General features: G+C 40.2%; 2 protein-coding genes across 3 annotated transcripts; one reads left to right on the top strand and one right to left on the bottom strand.

Annotated features, from left to right (window-relative positions):
• Positions 1 to 7,716: 7,716 nt before the first annotated feature.
• On the top strand, positions 7,717 to 13,516 carry tbpl1 (TBP-like 1). 2 transcript variants are annotated; one of them, XM_084953412.1, is made up of 8 exons: positions 7,717 to 7,811; positions 8,413 to 8,512; positions 8,758 to 9,003; positions 9,103 to 9,185; positions 10,716 to 10,779; positions 11,033 to 11,136; positions 11,655 to 11,749; positions 12,121 to 13,516. In XM_084953412.1, the coding sequence occupies exons 3-8, from the start codon at positions 8,869 to 8,871 to the stop codon at positions 12,201 to 12,203; spliced, it is 564 nt and encodes a 187-aa protein (XP_084809538.1). In that variant the 5' UTR covers positions 7,717 to 7,811; positions 8,413 to 8,512; positions 8,758 to 8,868; the 3' UTR covers positions 12,204 to 13,516. The 2 variants fall into 2 exon arrangements, with proteins under 2 accessions (XP_084809538.1, XP_084809539.1); XM_084953413.1 differs by having other exon boundaries at positions 7,798 to 7,883.
• Positions 13,056 to 23,815, bottom strand: slc2a12 (solute carrier family 2 member 12). Its single transcript, XM_084953410.1, has 6 exons — positions 23,702 to 23,815; positions 22,567 to 22,684; positions 17,188 to 18,483; positions 16,505 to 16,627; positions 15,237 to 15,369; positions 13,056 to 14,977 (listed from the first exon to the last, which is right to left on the bottom strand). Exons 2-6 carry the CDS (start codon positions 22,661 to 22,663, stop codon positions 14,878 to 14,880), a joined length of 1,749 nt encoding a protein of 582 aa, XP_084809536.1. The 5' UTR covers positions 22,664 to 22,684; positions 23,702 to 23,815; the 3' UTR covers positions 13,056 to 14,877.
• Between the last annotated feature and the right edge of the window lie 697 nt (positions 23,816 to 24,512).

Below are 24,512 nucleotides of genomic sequence, written 5' to 3'. Positions count from 1 at the left end.
ACTGAACTGACTTTAAAGATGGATGGATGTAAGTCAGATTTTAATGGATTGCTATAATGACCCTTCTCTACACCCCCACAGAGCTGCTTTCTACTTTTTTCCCCACCTTCAGCTTTCATAAACTTAAAAAAAAACCCTGAAATTTCTCCTCCTTCATCTGCCATCACCTAACATCAGTGCACATGCATCTCTGATCATTACTGTTGCCAAATGTGTGAAATATCCATAATGACTTTAAAAGCTGGGATAGAGGGCCATATGCATCTTTCCTACCTTCATACTATGGCCTGACCACTAGTGGCTGCACATTAATGAGTACCACTTTAAGTCTTTACAAACATTACGCTCACCCAACATGCTTATTTTGAGAATTTTTCTTTGAGAATTTACATCTGATCATTCCCCAATCTGAATATTTGTGTGGGAAGATAAACCTTCCCACACTGCGAACCTTTTCATTACCCAGGACGCCCTTTTCTTATGAGTCACATTCAATAAAAAACGGAAACAATTAGGTTGAAACTCAACAACAAGGCAGTTGATAACTTCAGTAAACCTTCTGAACTCCAAAGGAGGACATTGTGGGCCTGTAAAACGCTGATCTTCATGTCTGATGAGAATGGGACGCCAATATTTTATATCTTAGTGGAGGACTGGGAACACAATATATCTGACACGGCTTTATTGGCTTACTCTTTAATGACTTCCTGCACAGAGCGAGGCTTGAGGAGACAAAGGGAGTCGAACTCACAGGGAGAATTCTTTCTATTCTTTCTTTCTGTTTTTGGACTCTCTTTGAACTAAATATACCCTTTAACTGCATCTGCTGCTCGCACCCATTCGCTGCTTGTATGCTACACATGTGCCGTAGCGATTCGTCACTCGCTGCTTAATGTCATTGCGAGAGACTGTAAAGTAAATGCCTGTTCAACATGATAAGTATATGACCTTGTCCGTGTATTCCTCAGTGTACCTCTGTCTCTCTCTGGACAGCTGAGATGGGGATACTAATGAGCGAATGTTCTGATGATGAAGCCTTTTTCCAAGAATCTTTTCTCCCAAACGCCCGTGGCCTTTGGATGACTCCCCAAGGAGACCATTAATTTAGATATCAGTGTGTGTGTGTGTGTGTATTTCTGTGTGTCTGTGCGTGGGCATGCCTTTTGTGTGTTGCTCATAAACGAGTGGGAGAATTTTTATTTTTTTTGCTGCTTTGTTTTATCAGTCACACATACAAGTCTGTGCAAAAGCAGATCAAGTAGAAAAGGGCAGATCTGCAAAAAAACTCAACAATACCACACACGGTGCAAACAATCCTCCCAGAATCTTTGCCACTAAAACACAACCCCCCCCCCCCTTATCACATATCCCTCCTTCCCCTGACATCATTCTACACCTTCACCCCAACTCGCTCCCCAAATGCCACCCCAAAACATCCTTCTGTGTCAACACCTCCCCACCCCTCCCCTCCATTACGTTCAAATTTAGGCTTCTACCAGCAGAAAGTTTAGGAGGATCCTAAACTCACACACACTTGAAAACACGCATGCAAGAAAGGCCAAAATGTTGACTATGAATATTGCACCTGTGCTCTGCTTTTACATAGATTAACATGCACAGTATATAAAGGGTAACACCACACACGGGGGTGATTGTCCCCCCCGTTCTGTGACCAGCCCACGTGGTTTCCAGCTGTGACTGTTCGGTGCATTTGAGGGACACTTCTTCATGTTCTTACAACAGTTTGTTTTCAGTGTGCTCTGTTTTGCAGAAAAAGAGGAAGAAGCCACTCTTCAAAGCTTATAGCAACCAATTCCCTATCCAAACATTGGCTGTCTGTCTGAGGTGTTGACAAAATGGCCAACGGTCCCTAGTTCTCCACTTCTTTCTTTTTATATTTGTCAGTGGTAAGCCCTTAAAAGCAATCTGCCTTTCTTATTGTTAAATTATCATTCCAAAGCATTTTTTTAACAGGTGAGCCAATCCCTTTTTCTTTAAATAAAAGGTCTTGCCTTCAATGATCTGCAGTTTGGATCAGTTTAAACTGACATTTCCTACACGTATCACACTTTTACACATAAATATAAATGTATAAAACAGGCCTGGCTCCACAGTTTGATGCCTAACAAGTGAAAGATCCCTGGTTTGATTCTGGGAGGAAACACAAATCCTCAAAGGTTGAGTCAGGAAGGGGGTCCAGCATATATCCGACCCCTTGCAAATAAGGAGCAGCTGAAATTAGTAAACATATTAGTGTCCGTGATGTTTGTTGTAAAAAATTCTAGGCATACTTTGCACATAATTAATTACTCAACCCTTATACACATGTTTAAAATATTTTATGTGCAGATGAAAAGAAAGTTGGTGTTTATATCTAAAGTTATCGACATTTGGAGGCATCAGTCTGTCTGGGGAGAACCTTTACCATTTCACTTGGAAACATAATGCCAGAATAGCATGCTTCCGTACCCATCTAATAGTATCTATTGAAAGCTGGAGATTGGACGACCCTAGTAGGGAACAGAGTGCTAGACATCAATGACACAAAATGAAAGGAAGAGACAGGCAAGCACGGGTCGTTGATGCACAGCAACTCCAGGCAGCTTAAACAGTGTCACTTACGTGCTACTTGGTTACTTAGATGTATGCCAGCTGAGCCATCAGCTCATGCGTGCTGGGGCTGAGATCAGCTGATCTGCTGCAATTTGCGGCTGAGGTTAGGTTTCCAGCTAACGCTACGCTTGATTTCTCATGTTGCACCACTGAAGGCAGGCTGTGATGGACGGGTGACCTGTCTGAAGTGTTCTCCATATCTCGCTCTACTATAAATCAGCTTCCGTACAGGCTTTGGCCTCCTGCAAACCTAAGTTGGATAAACAGTTAAGAAAAAAAAATCATTACCAGAATTTGCATGCTAATGATGTGAAAACAAGGGCAAGGCAAGAACTGTCAAACTGCTGTGCCTGACTTCTTTTTTTTTTACTTCAGAAACTTGGATTTCATGCTGAACCAGCTGCAGCACTATTCCCCTTCTAATCCGAAAATAGCAGGTGCTTTCTCTGAGGAGTGGGCTTGCATCAGATAATGCTCATGGTAATGTCATCCTTTCCCAAACTAGTCTAAACATGGCTGACTCTGTAACATTTTTGCAGGTGCGTTAATGTTACAGCTGTTAATCTGACATGATGAGTGTTGGACTGATTGTCTGTCCTCTGGAGTTGTGATGAGAGGAGAGAAGATTTTTACTTCTTTATATATACCCTTTTTAGCCCCCACCCCACCTTTTTTTTTTTTTTTGCTGTGTGATTGACAGTAAAAGTTTGCTCTGTCTGACTTTTCTGCTCTACAGTTCTCCTCAATTATTTAGGTGAATAAGCAGAGAGCGGAATTGGGCTCCGCTGACACATTTGCAACTGTTTAGTGTTAAAAATCAGCTCCTCATTATATGAACTCTATAGAAGAGCATAAAAAGATGCAGTATTGTGTCTGTAGAAAACATTAAAACATTGCCTTAAAGCAAATAAGACAACTGCTGCATTCCTGTTGTTAGTTAAGTTAGGAAGGATTTTCCTCAAATCATGCAAAATCTGTCAAACGTGATGGATTCCAACAACACCTGCTGCATTTAGGGCTTGTCAGGGATTGTGTACATCTCTCTCCGAGCAAGCCTGTGTACAAATATTTCACATAAGGGCGTCTATAAATTGTATGAGTGTGTATGCGCTTGAGACCAGTGTGTTGGCTGTGCCCCTGATGCCTGGCTGACTGGTCCCAGTAAAGAGTGGAGCTGATATAAACAGGCCTGGTTGTTCCCACGTCTCTGTTTACACTGGGAGACCCCAGAGCAGCACTACCAGAGTACTGGATTCCCTCTTCAGAGCGAACTCGCACACTATTCATCTCTGTCTCATACAGAAACCATTACTCACAAGCATACACATACAGTACACCGGCACGGAGGTACAGTATACATGCGTCAAAGTGGAAATTCACCTACGCACATGTTACTTAAGCGTTGCTGTTGTTGCATCTCCTTCCCCTTGCGCTTATCACTTAGACCTTTTTCTTACTGTAAACATTCCACACAAAGCCATCAAACCAATGCTGATCTCAGTTGTGCAACACTCCTGCAAACATTCTTAAAAGCTCTCTAAGTCCTTTTGAAATGGGCCTGTGATGCACACCCAACATAAACAGAACTCCAGGGTCCTAACAAACACTCCCAGTTTACAGGGAAAAGTGAGGTCTCCCCCCCCCACCCCCCCACCCTCTGCAAAAGACACTAACGTAAGGAAGTAAAGTTTTTCAAAGAAATTTGTTAGACATTAGAAGGCAGGAAGAGACTTTTTGGTGGGATGTTTCCAGGAGATTTTTGTGACTGAGTTGAAAGAATACCAAACTGTCCAGATCATCCGGGCATTCTGATGAAAACAGACCTCTTGGGGCTTGAGAATTTATGGATACGCAAACAACTTTCACCCTTGTTAGCTGAAATATATTATCTACCCAATAATAAATGCTTGACCAGAATTATTACCCTTCTATACTACTTTTTGCTTTTGGAGGGTTATACATATAGGGTTATACATATACATACATATATATATATATATATATATATATATATATATACATATATATATATACACACACACACACAAACATATGTATTCCCAGGAATACAGATTTATCTTTCACTTTCCCTTTGTAACTATCTCCTTGACATGCACACACAAAGCAGTTTCAGTGATGGACCGTCTATTTATTCTTAGACATATTTGCATCTCTTAAACCGTAAGTGCTTGCATCTGTGCGTTTACATGCCATATCATCTGACCTAATGAGAGTAAGAGCATTGTTCCCCTGGGAAGAGGCTGCCCCAGTGATATGCGGCCCAACAAATTGTAAACATACTCCTGCGCCCTGCGTCAGCTGTCTCACAACACACACAAGCGAATCCACGACGACAATGCGAGTGGTCTGACTTTCCTAACCTGCTCTAAATCTGAACCTTTATAGTAAACATCTCGGGACATCTGAACAAGCCTCTTATACGGGGATGGATGTGAATTACAAGGCTATATTTCACCGAGAGAAGACTTGTATGATTAAATGAGAGGAGGGGAAGACACAATTTGGTAACTAGGGAGGAAGAACAATAACAACAAGGCTGAATCATAAAGAAGTTATTTTGCTGTTTTGTTTGGGAGCAAGCCAGGAAGGAGAAGTGTTTGCAGCGAGCCAAGATGAAGAAGCTGGGCCACGGCTCACAATGCGCACATGTTCATAAGCAAGTCATAAGTCAATGGGTATTAAAGCACACAAACAAACACACATGCGCACACGTACACACAGAAACTTTGAAATCTGCGATTGCTTTATGCATTATCTCATAAAGATGATATGTTGTTCTTATCAGTTTAACATTTATGCTGTATTGTGCAAAGTTTATAAAATGTAAAAAAATAAATTAAAAAGAGCTCAAGTCAGACCAACTATATTCATATATAAATTATCAGTCTGCTTAAAGGTCAAAGTCCCCACAGAATGCGACAGCATGCAGGCACCTCAGCATCCATTGACTAAATTCATTCATGAGTCACAAGAGCGACTGCAAACGCTCTCATTGATAACATAAACTTTCCAAACTTCAGTCTGCTTTTGTAATCCCGTTCAGAATTCCCTGGGGAGTGTTTACTGACCACATTTGCTCACAATCCTCGGAGATGCCACTAATCCGCACGTCTTAAATGTCAACACATTATAGAAACTGACAAAGGTTGCACACTGTTGTCTGGAAATGGTGATCACCATAAGCCTGTTAAGTGTAATGTTAGCAGAGGAGCTTGATTAGGAAGACAAATTTGTGAACACAGAATGTGGCTTGATGGAATAAGCAACTAGATAAGATAAGATAAGATAAGATAAGATAAGATAAGATAAGATAAGATAAGATAAGATAAGATAAGATAAGATAAGATAACTTTTATTATTCCCACACGTGGGAAATTTTTTTGTCACAGCAGGAAGTTGATAGTGCAAAAGTTATGTAGCAAAAATTAGAATATAATAAGAATAAATACAGTACACAACTGTACAGAATAGAATAAAATAAAATACTATCTACAGTAGAGTAAAATAAAATAAAATATACAATAGGATAAAAATAGAATACAAATGCTGTATACAACGGAGTAAAAATACAACGATGCCAGAAAAGAGTATTGCACTTAGTGTTATTGCACATGTGTGGATGTGTGTGTTTGAACAGTTGATCAAACACACTAACCCTTTCTTACACTTTTGAATACTCAGACTTCTTTCAGAAAAAGCAATAAGCTAAACTGCATTAAGCTTTGAGCTCAGGCATATGACAGTAGAAGGAGTAATGACAGCAGCAGAAAATTAAATTTGCCTCATTTTCCTTCTTATGAAAGCCAACCTTCCACAAGGTGGTGCCAAACAACATACATCTTATTGTTAGTCTGCCTGGGTAGGCAGTACATTTGTATGCGCTGTAACCCAGCCTATTGCAGGGTGGGTAGGCAGTCATGAAATATTAAATATTTGTGATATGCTTTATTACTATGCTTTATGCTTTATTAGTCATAGGTGATTGTGATTCCATGTGCTGTTAAAGTGAGCTTTGTTAAGGCTTTTTCAGTGGTTCAGTACATTCATGTCACCTGGAGCAGTATAGGTACTAACAACCTTGTCTTTAACTTTTCAAAGAGGGGAAAAAGGTCATGTAATTATCATGTTTTTGATAACAAAATCCATGTAGGTCTACAATATCATACGGCAATAAAAACAACAAAACAAAACTTTACAAAGAAATAGAATACAAGTTAAAAACCAACAAACAAACTGACACAAAATCAAAGAACACACACACTAACTAAAAGCCTCTTAAACACATTTGGATCTAATTCTGGGAATTTAAAAGACCTCCATCCATGGTGACTGAGATGTCTAATCGAGTTATAGACACTGAGAAAGTCAGACTTGTACTGGGGGCTAAAGTCACTGACTGGTTAAAGAACTAATAGCAGTATTTTGGTGGTAAATCTGGATTGAACTGGAAGCCAATAAAATGACTTCAGTACTGGTGTAATCTTTCCATGTGCATGTCAGGACTCTGGCTGCTGCATTCTAGATGAGTTTACGTCATCCTACTAATAATTTGGATAATACTGCACATAGAGCATTACAGTAGTCTAAGCTTCTTGATATAAATGCATCGGCTACTTTCTCAGAGTCAGTTTGAGGTAAGAATTTTCAAATTTTTCCTATATTTTTAAGTGGCAGAATGCAGTTCTGGTGACCTTATTATTATGACTATCAAAGCCAAGATCGCCATCCAAAATCATGCCAAGGTCCTGACTTGCTCATGATAAACATGAAAAAGTTTCTGTCTCTGACTGTTTGGATCAACAGCAAATATTTTTGTCTTGTCTGTGTTCACACACCCCCCCCCCACACACACACACACACAAAGCTATGTATTAGGAGTTCTTATTAAATTTTTGTTTTTCATTTTTTTTGATGGTTTCAAAAAAAAACTGTATTATTGCTGCACAGTTGTTTTGCAGTGTTAGTATTATTTATATTTCTTTTTTTTTAAAAAATGTAAGCAGCTAGGTACAACTTCGCAACAGAAATATATAGGCATTTGAAGTGCTTAAATTATATTTTATTTTACGATCCGGAAGTTGACGTTAATTTAGCGCCCACTAGGAGCGGCTTTATTTTGTAAGACAGAAGCGGAAGGTGTCGTGTTTGTTACTGCTCGTTTGTGTGCGGAGGAAGGGGTTTGTCCACAAATTTTATTACTATCCGCCTTATTTGTGTTTTGGAATAACATCACAGAAAAAGCGAAAGCGGTAGCTGGATTCTTAAGATACAAACACCAGCCATTAACTTGCTTTAGACAGCTAGTCTGCTAGTTAGCATAGCTGACAACTTTTCATTCATTGCTGCCTGTGTACTCTTCTTTGTTGCTAGCTAACGGACAGACCTCTTCACAACATTAGCTAGCTGAGCAGTTGCGAAATGTCGTTACCTCTTTGTTTTTCTTACAATCCCATATTAGTGCAGTTATTAGCGCAAACACCGACTCAGTGCATGTAGTTATGTTGAATTAGTTGCCGATTAGCTAGCAACATTTCCTCAAACAAGCTTATCAGTTGCATGAGCTATAACGCAGTTCATAATACAAAGCAACGGTCTATACATTAAACGTGTCTATAAGTAACGAATTATTGACGTCGAGGGTCATATTTTGCTGTTACTTTCTTGGTTGTTAGTAGCAGTAGAAAGTAGCTAACGTGTTAGGCTGTATCGGTTTATCGGGAAATTAGCTGGACGCTCAGCTAAAAGAATAATAATTGACAAAATAATATTTTCTTGCAGATATCTGAGTGATTCGTGCTTTGAGACACAGTCAAGTCTTTCAAGTGGAGGAGAACACCTTGCGGGCGAGGAGATAATTAGATGGTGGTGTGCAACTGAGGTGATAACTTTTTTTATTTTTACTTACACTAACATACTAACTGGACTCATGAATTCAGCAAACACAAAATACATCTGCAAAATTCTGATATAGAGCGGGCACCGCAATACATATTTTTTTTTAATGAATGAATACATATTCATTCGTGTAGTACAATGCCCCTTGAAGTATTTCTGATTTGAAATTTCAGAAATATTTGAAAAATGGCTTCATTTGGGGTTTTTTTTTGTTTGTTTGTTTTTTAGCCCATCTTGTCTCCTTTCCCATCGGTGCAATAATGGTGAGGGGTGGCATTTTTCATGAATAAGTGAGAAGAAAAACCTCTGTGGTCCTCTTGCTGCACCACACACTTCCCCATGGATTCAAGCAATGATGAGGCACTTGATATTATTATCACCAATGTGGTGGCAACCTTTCGGACTCGGTGTCACCTCAACCTCCGCACCATTGCCTTAGAAGGAACAAATGTCATCTATAAGCCAGAAGTAGGGGTAAGTGTATTGTTATTGATGAAACTAGAGAATGCTGCATTCATGTTAACAGTTAGAACCGAGACATGAAATTGTGACTTCTATTTTTTTTGTTTTCAGAAAGTCCTGATGAAGCTTCGTAAACCAATGATAACTGCTTCAATCTGGTCTTCAGGGAAAATCATCTGCACTGGAGCAACAAGGTAGACTGACACTCATAATGCAACATGCATACACACCTATACCTAACTAAATGTCAAATTATTTGCTTCTTTTGGTCTCAGAAGTCTTGCTACTTTATTTGTGGGGCTGTACTGCTACGTCCCCCATCATATGCAACTAATGCAGTTAGCATTTATCTCACATGAGAGCTGAATTACTAGTCCCCCGAATGAAATTTAAAAGTTTTGATTTAATTTAAAAGTACAGAGTAAACTAAATACTAAATTGGTATAACTATGTTTCAATTTATCAGCAGTGTAGAAATTTCAACAAGGGTTTGAGCTGTCACTTGAGAAAGCATCATGCCAAACTCAAAAGAAATCGGGTCGGACTTGAGAAAAATAATTGTTTATGCTCACAAACCAGGAAATGAATATACAAAGTTATCACATTGGATATCATCAAGAAATTCAAAGAGAGCCACAGAGTACTTACACAAGTGTGGCAAAGGTAGGAAGCAAAAGATTGCAAACACTCTGGAAAGAAAAGTCGTGACGGATGTGTCTAAAGACCAACTCCAAAGACACTAGTGACTGACTTAGCCAAGTCAAGAATTGTGGTAACAAAGAAGACACTCACTAGGATGCAGACCAAGAAAAGCTCTACTTCTGCAGAAGAGACATCTTAGGGCAAACTGAAGCATGCTAAGAACAACCTGGAGAAGGATTATACATACTTAAAGTGCATTTTTTGGTCAGATGAGATCACACTAGAGCTCAGAGACACACTGTTTATGTTTGGAGAAAGAAGAATGCCATCCCCACAGTGAAGCACGGCGGTGGGAGTGCTGTGCTGTGGTGACGCTTCAACGTGTCTGGAACTGGGACGGTGAAAGGAATCCTAAATAAGAAAGCTATGCGAAGATTTTGAAAAAAAACCTCAAGCATTCAGCAGCAAAACTGGGTCTGGGTTGCTGCTTGGTCTTCCAACACAACACCGATGTAAAACATACATCGCTTCTGGTGTGGAACTACCTCCAGAAGACCAAAGTGAGCGTTACTGACTGGCCTGCACAAAGCCCTGACTTGCAGATCATTGAAAATCTATAGAATAAACTGAAGACCAAGGTCCATGCTAGCAGCCCATTAAATCTGAAGGAGCATGAGAGATTTGCTAAAGAACAATGGGCTGAGACTGCTCAGGAGACGTGTGTGGGGCTTGCTGAAAACTACAATTAATGACTGGAGACTGTTATCCAGCAGCATCCACGCAATTGAAAATTAGCGTCGGGAGGCCCTGGTAGTTTTTGTCAAATATTTTTATTTCTCTGTGCAAAGTCAAATAATATAAGCAGCCCAAGTAAAACTAGAATGTGCACAAATAATAATTCTGTCCTCATCTGTATTAGCCCAGTTTAGAGGTTTTGATTGTAAGTATTACTCAGTTACTCAAAGATGTTAGTTTCTGATTATGGTTTGTATACCAAGGAATTAATTTCACTGAGTTATGCTGTCATTTATCCATTCTTTTCTCTTCCTTCTTTTTTTTTATTTTTTTATTTTTTTTTAAAGTGAGGATGAGGCAAAGCTCGGTGCTCGCAGGTTAGCACGCTGTCTGCAGAAACTAGGCTTCAAGGTAAGAATAATCACAGCAGCTGAGCGTTTTCCCAACTATTAAGACCACAGAGTCCCCATCTTCTGATGGTTGTTACTAGCAGGGTAACGCACAGTGTTACAAAGCTCAAACTACCTGAAACGGCAGTTATCTACATTAAGGCCATAAAACCTAAACTGGATTTCTCCTTTAATTATTGGACCTAAAATAAAAAGAAGTGTAAACTCATAAATGCATGTATTTCGTGTCTCATATGTTTATGCTGTCTGTTCAGGTGAGGTTTTCAGCCTTCAAAGTTGTGAATGTGCTGGCAGTGTGCTCCATGCCATTTGCAGTCAATCTTATAAACTTCACGAAGAATAACCGACCTATTGCCAGGTAATGCAGTGCTGCTAAGTCACAACTGTTGCAACATTAATTAAAATCAATGCTATCATTGTCATCGTCATTATAACTATCCTGATCAAGCTGTAGCATATGTTTATCCACAGTCTTATTGCTTTATGCTGTTTTCTTTGGTTCATTAGCTTCATGGTGTGATACCATATTGAAAGAAAATAGTGACAACTGTGATTTCAAGTCCTGACATGAGCAGCAATAATGTGCAAGGTGAATGGGAATAAAAGTTTAATGTTTGCTAGTGGAGGATGACCTCTAGTGGTTAGAGTAAACCTCACCGCATTGAGTGCATGTACCTGACACTACAGTGGAGCAAGCAGGCTGAAGAAGTATGTGTGTGTGTACTCTAGTTGTTGGATTTGGATTACTGTTGTACATGCTATCTGACAGAATATAGGCTGGTATCTAAACATGCATCATGTCCGTTACTCACAAAGCTGTAGGTATAACTTTTTCCGATGTGTACACATGTACTAAAAACTTTTTACCACTTACAGTTATGAACCTGAGCTCCACCCAGCTGCTACATACAGGATCAAAAATCTAAAGGCGACTATACAAGTGTTCTCAACTGGCAGCCTCACAGTTACAGGTATCCCACTCCTTATGAGGCTCAACACACACAGACACATTAAGTATCTTACCCCTTTTTATGTACAGCTAAGAAGGCACATTGGCTTAAGGGATTGAGGTCATGTAAAATGAAAGCATTTTATAGCTTGTTTCAATGAGGAAAGCGGTTTGTAAATAACCCAATTCCTCCAAGAATTTTACTCAAGCGAAATTGTTTTTTGTACTTCCTTTCGTGTGGTGCACTGTTTATCAGGCTAAAGTTGAAACCCAAGGCGGCCTTTTTTTTTTTTTTTTTTTTTAAAGCTTCTATTCCAGTTCTGTTGTTTTTCTTTGTCCTGATATATTTTTGCTGATCTTTTTCTGCTTTCACACCATCACTGGATGGCTTAGGACCAAATGTCCAGAACGTGGCCACAGCAGTGGAGCAAGTCTACCCGCTACTGTTTGAGTGTCAGAAACCCCGCTGCAAATGAAACGATACAAGACTAAGGACTCGAGCTATTGAGTACTCAAAAAGGACGAAGAAGCACCTTATCCTTGGAATTGCTTGCTTTGGTTTCATCACTATGTGGCAACAGCCACAAACGTCTGAACTCATTCATAGGCTGGGCTTGGAATACCACACTTGTAACGTCCTAAAATGTCCTCGTTATTTTTTACAAAATTTTAACGTTGTTGTGGAGTTGTTGGGATCTTGTGATTTTTAACAGCCTAAACCTGCAAATGTCTTCCAAACTTAATATCCTTCAGCAGACACCCGTCCTCCTCACCTGACAGTGAAGAGGCAGGAAGTTATTTGCTCTAGCTTATTTGCTTTTGGATGTCTCTGCATGGACACTTAAAGACCATTTTAAAACTATTTAAGATTTGGCAGTAACCACTGCTAATATGTATGTTAAGACCAACACGCCCCAACTCCAAAGCTATATATATATATATAAGGTCGTCCCATTTTCCACTTCCTTTGGAAAAACCGCCGTCCAAGGTTTGTAAAAGTCCTGCACAGGTACTCTGTATTACCCGTGTTATTGCTAAAGGAGAAAAACAGCAGAAGTGGAATATTATCAGTGTACACAATGTAAGAGCAGGCCGATATGCAGAAACACATCCACTTACAACTTAAACACACCTCAAATTTACTTCCTTTTGTTCACAATAAGGCACATTTCATTTCTTGTTGTTTCTTAATAGTTTTAAGAACATTTTGCAAATATGCTTGATGTATTTTAATGTTTTGACATGTTGAACACTTCTCAAAGGTTAAGAATATTTTCAGTTTTCAAGTGACGAGTTAAGCTGTTCATTGAACACAACCACTTGTTAGACAATATTGAGGAGATTTTTATTAGCAGCGGACTAAGAAATCATTAAAACACTGTCCACAATTGCCAGTATACACACACACACACAAACAAACAAACAAACAAACAAACAAAGTAGCAAAAGCATAACATGAAAAAGTAACTGACTCATAATTACAAAAGCAGCCACTCTGTGGAGTCGTACAAAGTTGTATGGCAGCACTAACACTTGTCGAAAAGGTTTCGTAATACATTCATGTGAATTCTTGAGGCAACCATGAGTGTTCGGACAGGCATAAAGGCAACATGTATGTATGTATATAAATGCATCTGATAGAAAAAATGTTGATTAAAAGCTTAGACATGCTGTTTAAATGTGTGTATGATGGAGTACTTTTTGAACTAGTGTCAACTGAAAAATTGTGGCACTTGGATTTTTGTATTTTGTATAAAAAAAAAATAAAAGTGAACAGGCAACCACTGGACTACTGTGTGGTGTGTTTGCTCCCCTTTGCATGACATTGTTTTTGTGCGTGTGAACATATCCCGAGTACATGTGGAGAAGGCACTTCCCAGTTGATTTGTCTTTTTTTTCCCTAGAATGTCTTCCATACTGTCATTAACGACTGAGATTTCCATGTCAGGCTTTGCAAACACACATTGCAACATTTAAAAGGTGATGCAAGTCAAAGTACAGGTTATAAAATGTAAATGTTTTACTCGTGCATAGGGCATCCGCTATAGAATTTGTATTCTTAAACTCATTACAGCATCGTACTAATAGAAAATAAAAGAAGGAATCGGTCTATATCACAATTCATGCCAAACATGGCTCCTGAACCTCGTGATTTGCTTTTTTTCGCCGATTCTTTTTAAACATTCAGTAGCCGGTCTTACACAGCTAGCTGCGTGTTCCCATAATATGCAAATGAGGAGACAAACAATTCCTTCCATATTTCATGTGGGTTGGAACACATCCACTAACATGACTGGTTTGGCCCTTGTGTACCACGTTAAATATGACGATGGGCACCAATAAAATGACACTGTTCTTAGGAATAAGCTTGCCCTCCTACAAAGAACGAGTACCAGTTTGGGCTATTAGTGTTTGATTTTAGTTAATATAATGCCAGATTTGCTAGATGAATTTTTTTTTAACTCAAAACGGAGAAAAAAAAAATGTAAAAACTGATGGAAATCTGAGAAAAAGATTTTCTTTTTCTTGAATATAACAATTAATACTAGAACCTAATACTGGCTATGCTCATTTTAAAAAAATCAAAGGCTCCATGATGGGATCACATGTGGGCATCATCATCATCAAGAAGCAGCTCTAACTACAGCCAATATAGCGACGTAGATGAGATGATTGTTGCTGAACTGCAGAGCTCCTTCAGTGACAGACTGCTGCATCCTAGATGCATGAAGGAGCGTTTCCGCAGGTCCTTCCTCCCTGCAGCTGTCAGACTGTACAATCAGAACTGCTCCCAACAAACATAGATGTTTACATCTGCGCTGTAACTGCAATAAGTTAATTAACCGATTCGCACTACAACCTGGTTTGCCTCTTACCTGTAGTTATTTTTATTTAATTTAATAACTGTACAGTACTCTGTTTATAGTAACCACTGTCCTTAATGTAAATATGTAAGACAAATTGTGTATGTTTCTGTTCCGTGTCCTGTGTACTGTTTGTTTGTATATGTGTCTTTTTGGCTGCTGTTACAACCAAATTTCCCCTTGTGGGACAATTAAAGGATTATTCTAGATATATGGATATTTTTGATTGTATATTGTCTTGATCGTTGCTCTTGACTCTCAGGACAGGTGTTGTGTTGAGGTGTGTTTAAGTAGCCAGATGTTTGCTGGACTCTGTAGGTTTGCTGTCCCTGATCAGGCTCTCTTGAGGCTGAACCGGCCTGGAAATTCTCACCTTAAAAGTCTTCCTGTTAAACAGGGAGTGGAGAAACAGAAGGTAAAAATCACTTTCACAAACCAGTTTACTAGATGTTGATGGCATAGACGTCGAATGTTCAAATTCAAATTCTAATTGTCACATACACAGTCATACACAGTACGATATGCAGTGAAATGCTTAGACTGCTCGTGACCTAAAGAAAAAAAGACTGAATAGGATAGGAAATAAATATGAAAATTAAAATGAAGGGTAAAGGGTAAATTTAGCTAGGAAGTGTTACCACTCACTTCTTAGCTAGCTCTTTTGATATCTCCTCCAGTGTGCGACCTTTGGTGTCAGGGACAAAGAGGACGACGAATACCAGCAGAACAAAGCTCATGGTGGAGTACAGGAACATCACATTGGGCACACCAATGTTTTCTTTAAAAAACAAAAAACGAAACAATTAATATAATGCAATACCATACTTGCTGCATAAGCAACCCCGTTTCCCAAAAAATTGAGACATTATGTAAAAAAATAAAATAAATAAGAAATGATTTGCAAATCATCCAAATTTAATTTAAAAAGTCCAAATGTTGATACTGATGAATTTTATACGTATGTTCATTTTCCTTCAATAGACCAACAACACGTCCAAGCTATATACCACTATCTTGCTATGAAACCTGGGATAACAATTAAGTTCCATAATTGCCCACAATGTTCAGGCAGCAGCGTATTAAAAGCAAAAACTGAAATTTGCACCATGAGTTCAGGAATATGTATTTTAATTTTCACATGTTACTAATAAAGGAACATTTAAAATATAGCTGCATAACCTAGTTTAGGTCCACTATATAGGCAAATGTTTGGCAAACAATGCCAACCAGGTGCTAAAACAAAGAGATGCCAAAATGTGAACACTAACTAATTGGGTTAGGTGTGGTCTTGGGCTTGACCTTGGCAGTTCTGTTGGAGGATAGTAAAATTGTAAAAATGTGTTTTTTAATATGATTATCACTTGTCAAACAGAAACTCTGTGTTAATTTTTACAGAGTTTCTGTGAATTCTTGCACTAGTTTGAACATGTCTGGTGCAAATACATGTCAGTGTAGGCTCTCAGTCGTTCAGGCCATGGTAGTCTAAGGAGCTTGGAAAAGAAAGCGATTCGACTTTAAGTTCAAGTCTTTAAGTTTCTTAAAGATGTTTCACTTCTCATGCAAGAAACTTGTTCAGTTCTAAAACCAAATGGTTGAGAGTCCCAGGTATTTAAACCCAGCTGGAAATTTCTGTTGGGTTTGTTGATTGATCATGTGTCTCACCACATGAGGCAAGGTGTGAAAAAAGGCGTGGCTCATTATCACCAGAGGTTTTAGGTGAAACCATTGTGAGACCCAATGAGATCACCTGATGTAAGATGTGAGTGGGGGTTGAGGCACCAGGGAAAGGATCTCAATGCGGCATTGTAGGTGGCAGAGCGTTGGTGTTGTGTAAGTATAGCTGCTGGAAGTATCGCACTACCACAACTAGCTAGAACCTACAATTTGTAAATTATAAGTAATAAAGTACTCACCCGTGATGGTGAGGAAGGTCATGGAGATCAGCAGATTTGTGGCCCAGTTTACAGCTGACACCACCGATACAGCTCTACCTCTGACTCCCATCGGAAAGATCTCACTGAGAACGACGTACACCACTAAAAAGAGACAAAGGACAAAAAAAGAGGGGTATAAGAAATTCAGTCTAACTCGTTTTATTTATATAGCACTACAAGGATTAACACTGGGAAGGAATGCCCTGCTGCTGGATGCCAAAAAATGTAAGTGTAGCAAAATGCTCACACATGGAAGACTGTGTATAACCATTCCCTTAATCATTTAAGGTTAATGAGAGTTAATGAACTCTCACTGTCTTACCATAAGCTGACTATATTTGCTTTCCATCTCAGATTTTTGAAACCAGATGTCATGATCATTCATTAATTCAAACTTTAATATGAGGAAAAACTTGACTTGAGCCCAGGAAAGTGTTTTTACCAATGCCGAAAACATTGGATTAACTTTCCATACACTTCTAAAAAACAGGAAGTGGTTTTTGCAACCACGGAAGTCGTCCATTAGAAAAAATGCATGTTTGAAGCAAATGAGTTAGCTTCACTTTTCAGACTCAGAAGCAATGTCCATCTTATATATTCAGTCTCTAGATAAATACAGAGACACTGCATGTGTCTGTGAACCATAATGTACAGGTACTTACTTGGTCCAAGACTAATTGAGAAGGCTGCCACATACACCAGCAGGCTGATCAATGACGCCCACTTCAGTGAGGAAGACACTTCAACAAGAGTCCTTCCTCCTACTGATTCCCACACTGCATCACTCTCTGTTTTGAGCCCCTGCACCTGTTCAGTGTTCCACTGGTTTTCCAGGTGGGTAGACAAAGTGCCACTATTCTCAAAGTCTGTGAAGGTTTCGTTTAAATCCCATGGCATATGCGTGTTGTTAAGAGGGCTTTGGCTATTGCACAGGCTTGTGAGGTGAGTGTGACTTTGTAGAGTCAATGTACCAAGGGCAGCCAGCGACAATCCCATAGCGACAGCACCCACACACAAAAAGCTCTTGGGTCCCAATCGGTCGACCAGCAACACGGCAGGGATGGTACCAACTACTTTTACGACTCCGAACCCCGTGGAGGCCAGGGTTGCTGCAGCATCACTGTTGAAGCCAACGCTGCGGAGAAGTGGTGAAGCATAGGAAAGGATGTTGGGCTGTCCAGTAGCCTGCTGGAGGAAGACTAAGGCCACACCTATTAGGAGCCGTGAACGCAGATTAGCTTTGGCACTGAAAAGCTCCAAGAAGCTATGCTCTGATTCTTCTTTCAGTCCAACCTGGATATCCCTGAGCTCCACTTCCACACGCTCCTTACTTGCGCATCTCAGTCTGGCCAGCACTTTCTTCGCCCGCTCCACTTTGCCCTGAGCAACGAGGAAGCGTGGACTGGGTGGGAGGAATATGAGCGCACCTATTTGCAGGAGTGCTGGAGGAATTACTAGTCCAAATGTATAGACCCAGCCATGAGGTACGGTAGCAAAGGCATAACTACAGCCGAATCCCAGCATTACACCAACAACCAACATCAACTCGTACAGCGTCACCAGGAGACCCCTCCTCTCCCTCGGTGAGATCTCTGCAATGTACAAACAAGCTGCTGTCCCTGAAAGAGATGTTCCCATGCCCACAATTACACGGCCAAGTGTCAGTGCAACAAAAGAAGCCACAGCAATGAGCACAACGGTGCCGCCAATTACTAGAACAGCACTCAGGAGCAAAGAGCAGCGTCGGCCGTAGCGATCTAAAAATGTTCCTCCGGCCAGGCAGACGAGGAGTGCACCGAGCAGGTGGGAGCTGACCAGCAGTTCCTGTTCCCTGCAGGAGAGAGAGAGGAGGCCCCGCAGCTGCAGCAGGACCCCAGAGGTCAGCCCCATTTCGTAGCCCAACATCAGGCCGCTCAGAGAGGCCGCTATGGCTGCAACCACCACCAGCCAGCTGCAGCCTGCAGAAAGGGACAGAAATACAGAGAACAAAGTGAGAGAATGTATCTTTAGATGATAGCTATACTGAATTAAGCTCCAAGTGCAAGTTTCCAATCTCCTAGCTTCACTTTTTGTCCCAAAAAAACAAGACCAAGATTGTAGGTTAACCCAGCAAGTGGGCCTAGTTTTATTGTGTTGTGTTTTTCGAGCATTATCAGTAATACAGAGAAATACAGGGAAAGGGTTGTGGGCTACATAAGGTAAGAGGTGCGTCTAGAGCAGGGGTGGGCAATCTCAGTCCACGAGGGCCGGTGTCCCTGCAGGTTTTAGATGTGTCCTCGAACCAACACAGCTGATTTAAATGGCTAAATTAGCTCCTCAACATGTCCTGAAGTTCTCCAGAGGCCTGGTAACGAACTAATCATGTGATTCAGGTGTGTTGACCCAAGGTGAGATCTAAAACCTGCAGGGACACCGGCCCTCGTGGACTGAGATTGCCCACCCCTGGTCTAGAGTATCCAGGTCCCCCTGTCCCACATTCTGTGACAAAGTTCCACATTTGGACCGGCTCAAGTCAATGCCGCTCAACAGGGAAAATGGCATGTAAGAATGAAGTCACAATATGTGTCAATAATGCCTTTTTTGGCCTTAGTAACGTGTCCCGACATCATCCCTGTTCATTCTAGGTGGGATCCATGACAAGGCTAACAAACAGTCATTTACACTCACACCTACAGTCAGTTTAGAAATAAATCAACTAAACTAACACACATCACTTTGGAGTTTCAACATACAAAGCCAGATGTTTCCTGCACAGGTGCTAATCACTGCACCCCCATGCCATCGCCAGAAACAGCCATTTAGTTTAGAATGGAGGAACAGGTTGAACCTTATTTGATTGGCCACAAAACGGACTCTGCCCCAGGTAAAATGCTTTTACAACATGTTACCCAATTCCTAAAACAGCTTCCAGAACACGTGTATCTGCCTGTAAACCGGATAAGATTAAAAGTTTTTAAATAGCATTTGACTACAATTAAGTAACTCAAAAGATTAAAAACTCACTTAAGGTGATCTGATACCATCTAATGTTTTCTTATGCAAGGACACAGTGCTGTTGCGTCATTTATTAAAGTTACAGTGTGTAAAATCTTACCACTAGATGTCTGTAGACTGTAGACTGCAATCAACTGAATTGTTTTCCTATCCCTCCCAATTCAAGTCCACGATCCTAATGTCTAAATGTCTCTGACTGCTGTTCAGTTGTAGTGAGTGTGAATGTAACAGTGTTGGATTCGGACACTTAGCAAATAAACTCTCATACGATGTGTGAATGTAATCAAACTGTTTGCCAGAGGGAACGTGAGATACTAATGCTAGCTTATAACCAGCAGTTGTTGTTTAGAGACGGGGGTGTAGTCGTGTTAGGCTGTCCTGCCAAAACACAATTAGAAGGGACGACCACTGTATTCAGTGTGGTGGAATGACATGGCTGCTTCCACAAACCGACATCTGTTTCTGTGTATTTTTAATGTATTAATTCTAAGTTTTTGCAAATGTATCAATTCATAATTTATACAAAATTAGGATATATAATTATAAACTTACCTATGTATGTTATTGAGTACAATATTATTTTTTTCTATTAAACAGATTAAAAAAAAAACACTGTATCTTTAACAAAGGCTCATGAGAATTTTATGTATACTTGATACTATCCCTTAAGCAGCTACAAGCTACCGCTGGTCCTTTTTATTTGGTGGTTATGGCCTGTTGCAAAGACTAATAGGAAATATTAACATCTTCAACTAGTATGTCCTAGACATGTTTGATCTGAAAAAGGTTTACTTGCAAACTAATAAATAGTTAAACATTTAGATTTAAAAAAATAACTGTATTCGAGAATGGATGCCATCTTCTTAATACTGCTTTGTTGTGCCTCACATTTAAACAGTAATACAAACAACCTGTATGGATCAGAATCAGAGTGTTGTAATATGTTCTTGTTTATAACTTGTCAAGCTCATATGCAGGATTAAGAACTTGGTAAACAGAGTGTGGAGGGGCAGTAGATGATATTGCGTAAGCTAATGCGGTACTGTGTCTGTTCACCTTCCACAACAAAAAAACTCTTAAGTAACAAATATTCAATCAAGTCAGGGTTTACGAAGAGTCCTCAGAAGGTTCACCCGACCATGAAGTCACTTTATTGGTGCTGACTGTGTGGAATTAGTGGTCAAGGATCAGAAGAAGAATGAAGCAATCTGGTAAGCCTGTGTGTTTGTGAACATGTGCTAGGAGTGCGTCACGTTGACTAATAGATTATTGTTACAGATGAAAGGGGAAGAAGATGACCTTAGCATTATCTTACATAATGCATCATATATTACATTAGGTGATAATATCCCTGCACCTGTTATTAACTGTACTTTCTAAAGCTATAAACACAAATGTGTGTCTAATGACCACGCTACTGAGAGCTTTTATTAGACATGATTATTACATATGATGTTATTACACACCATTCAAGAAAACTTGACACAGCTGCAAACTATTTAATGCTGCAAAGTTTGCTTTGACAGTTCAGCTGCAACCCCAGAACTCAGCCCCATATCAGTCATTTCCATTAAATGGTTGTCTAATAACAGGATTTTATGTCATTTGTTAGCATGTCACAGCCTGTGATACCTTAACTCAAAATTCACACTGGCGCACTTGCTAATACTGTTCTGGAGAACAACCCCACTTTTTAAAAAAAAAATAAATTGTAAGCTGTGACATTTTCACACACTGTTTGAAACAAGGAATTGTTTATTTCCAACCATGTGCTGGCCTACCTTAGACGCACAAACACACGTTTACTGTGGCTGGAGGGTCCACCATTGGGAAATGTTTTTTGGCCTACCGTGACCTGTTAGCTGTCCTTATCTGACTACCAATGAAGTCCATGTACAGCAGAGCCAGTGCAGTGAAAGCAAAGTGTTTGCTTCTGCATCCAGGTCAAGTGCAAGCCAGGCAGTACCACACTTCAGTATCTGCGGTACTATTTTGCACAGTTTTGCTGATTAAAACTGAAAGATTAAAATAGTACACACAAGCAGATTTTAAGACACACATGGATGTACTGTACACTTTTTACCTCAGAGGACACACAACCAGTTAGCCTGACTTCTGTATTCAACACAATAAGTATCTGATTATCATAAAATGCACTCTTTCCAACATGTAGTGAAGGCAAATAGCAAGGTGACTGATGTTTTTCCAAACAGTGGGTGGGCATTATGTGAAGAATCTGTGTCACATTTTTGGCACATAAATACATCGTGACTGAGACACAAGAAATCAGACATCAGCACCTTTTGGCTTAATCATAAATCACTGTTCGAGAAGCTCAGCTCCGTAATCCTGCAATTCATTAAACTATTCTAAGAAGCGGGTTTGTCAAGTTATCTGGATGCTGAGCTAAACCTAGCTCCTGATCGATGCAAATTATTACTTGGAGAATCAATATATCTCAGTTTAGTCACTTATATTTCTAACATGTAGTTTAGTCACATATGAAGCTGACTGGGTTATGTTTTTAACATTATGGATGGGTACTTGTGAAGAGCCCGTGCAAAGTTTTTGCTATTGTGCAACCAAGGTCAGCATGACCTGGACTCAAGCATAAAAAGCTGTCATAAACATGTTTTGGCTTAATCATAAATGAGTGTTTGAGAAACAGCTAATGTGAAGAAGTTGCTCATGCAGCAAATCCCTTTCTTTTGCTCCAGCGTAATAATCATAGGATTCATGTATCCATTCTAAGAAGCAGGTTTGCAGAGTTTTCCAGATGTTGAGCCAAATTATTACATCTCAGTTCCACATCTAGACAGTATTCCTTGAGCAATCATCTACATCTTCTTTCTCTAAGGGACAGCCAACACTGACTTTCACTATATGCATTCTTAGGGATTTAAGTGTTTAGCAATGTTCAGCAGAGAATCCCCCTTTTTTTGAACCCTATTTAGACTTTTAAATGACGTAAGATATAAGCTCTAAACGGAACATGCACATGCACACTTTTAAACCTGTTAAAAGACAACATCAGTGGCTGTTCATACCTGGTTCTCTGGGTGAGGTCAGTTTTTGGTTCTCAGCTGAGGGTTTGCTTGGGAGGTAAGAGGTCATCCTCTTGGTTTTGCTGCTGGACTCCATCATTAACCACCACTAACAATAGACCTACAAACAAGTACACACCAGCGTATTTAAACAAACAAATCATTGTGCAAAGGCAAGAAAAAATATAGCAGATATTATTCATGTTGCACAAGGACAGTGTGGCGGAGGTGTGGTCCCGGGCGCGGCTGCAGGGGAGGAGTGGTGCAGTGAGCTCAACGGGTCGGTGCTGGAGATGCCGGTGAGAACAGCTGATGGCGATTTGGACTGATGGTTTTTTCCTTCCCTTTTTATAGTGAGACGAAGAGGAGCGGAGGGAGAAGGAAATCAGCTGGGACCGACAGCTGTCAGACTGTGTTCAGTCATAACTCAGGGAAAACTATAAATAAATGTGGAATCTGGTGATAAAGACCTGTGTGTGTACCTGTGTGTAGTGCATTTCACAGACAGATACATGAAATTCTAATTCACATCAACATCCCAGGCATCATTATAAAATATTTATCATCAAACAGGATCCCCAGTCACAGGTGAAGAATCAGCTGATGCCTCTTTGTGGCTCTGGCTGGGCACACCCAGGTTTCCCTGTCATACATACCAGCTGTGTGAAGCTCACCACGGACAGCTGCAGCTGGATCTGTAAGAAAAGGGCTGACGACTGTGTGGCATATAGTTGTTTAAAGCTGAAAGTGTTGCACGTGTTTTTTCAAAATCTCTGGAAATAGCTATAGAAACTGTGCTCTCTCCTTTACCTGTGACCAGATACAGCACTGTGATCAATGCTACTTCAATGTTGCAACAGATCACTGTTATAATTAGTGATACTACAGACAAAGTCCACGATCGCGTGTTTTTCTGCCTATATAATATATAAGAGTTGAGCTAAACCCTTGCAGTGCACTTCTGTAGAGGCTAGACAGCACTGAGCACCAGGAATCACAGACGTCTTTAGTGCAAAAGCCCACGGCGCTCAAATACGGGTGTGTTTACGTGCAAACAAACCGTTTTTGCTACCTAAAAGTTTCTTTCAGCACACATTTAGGTTGTAATGACAGCCGAGTGCAGTGACATTATTCCTACCTGGCGCCACAGGCTTTGTTTCTGCTGTTGGCCTACGCCCGAGTCTGTCGGTCCATTCGTTCTCGTGTCCACAGCTCCGCCGTTCACACTTCCAGTGTTCCCCGGACTCCTTTTTCGCTCGTGTTACTGCACGCTCTCGGCTTGTTTTTGCTCAAGTATTTGCATAACCCCGCCCACTTATTCCCGCACTACCAATAGAAAACTTTCCTTAGCCTTGGACCTCCTATCGTGACCTCTTATTGGACCAAAGTGTATCTCCATGTGCCCCTCCTAATGAATAATGCACACCCGAGTTTCTGATCTTTCTTTGATATGACTTCCAGCTGTAATCACAGACAAATATGATGTAGTGATTTCAGCTGTGATTCCTGATATAAAGCAGGCTATAAAAAAATGCACCTGTATCAATAATGCTCAGTCACTCATAAAGGCACTGGATGCATGTGACAACAAGCAGCCCGGCCACGTGCTGTTTACTGAGTTTCCCATGCCCTTTTTCTTGGACTGCTTCAGTCACACCTGCCGCTCTTACTTCACAGATGACAGAATGTGGCCTAACATGCCTGGGGAGCTCTGTTTGTGCTTGGCCTACTTTCACTGATATGTATTTAGATGGTCCGACCTATATGATCCAGTCTGACCTTTTTTTGAAACTCCGTCATCTGATCCTCTTAGAAGTTTGCCAAAGGTGTGCACACATGCCTGCGCTCATAACCTATGACAATATTTGAGTCAGCAAATACTGGACTTTTCATATCCTCTATTGAAAAGGGGGATATTTGTTATAAAGAATCTACCGTCTCATTTCCCG

The sequence above is a fragment of the Perissodus microlepis genome, chromosome 15, assembly GCF_051167445.1.
Source record: "Perissodus microlepis isolate ML-2025 ecotype Zambia chromosome 15, ASM5116744v1, whole genome shotgun sequence".
Lineage (NCBI taxonomy): Eukaryota > Metazoa > Chordata > Actinopteri > Cichliformes > Cichlidae > Perissodus > Perissodus microlepis.
Note: the sequence above shows the minus strand (reverse complement) of the source record. Positions and strands in the feature narration are given on the sequence as shown.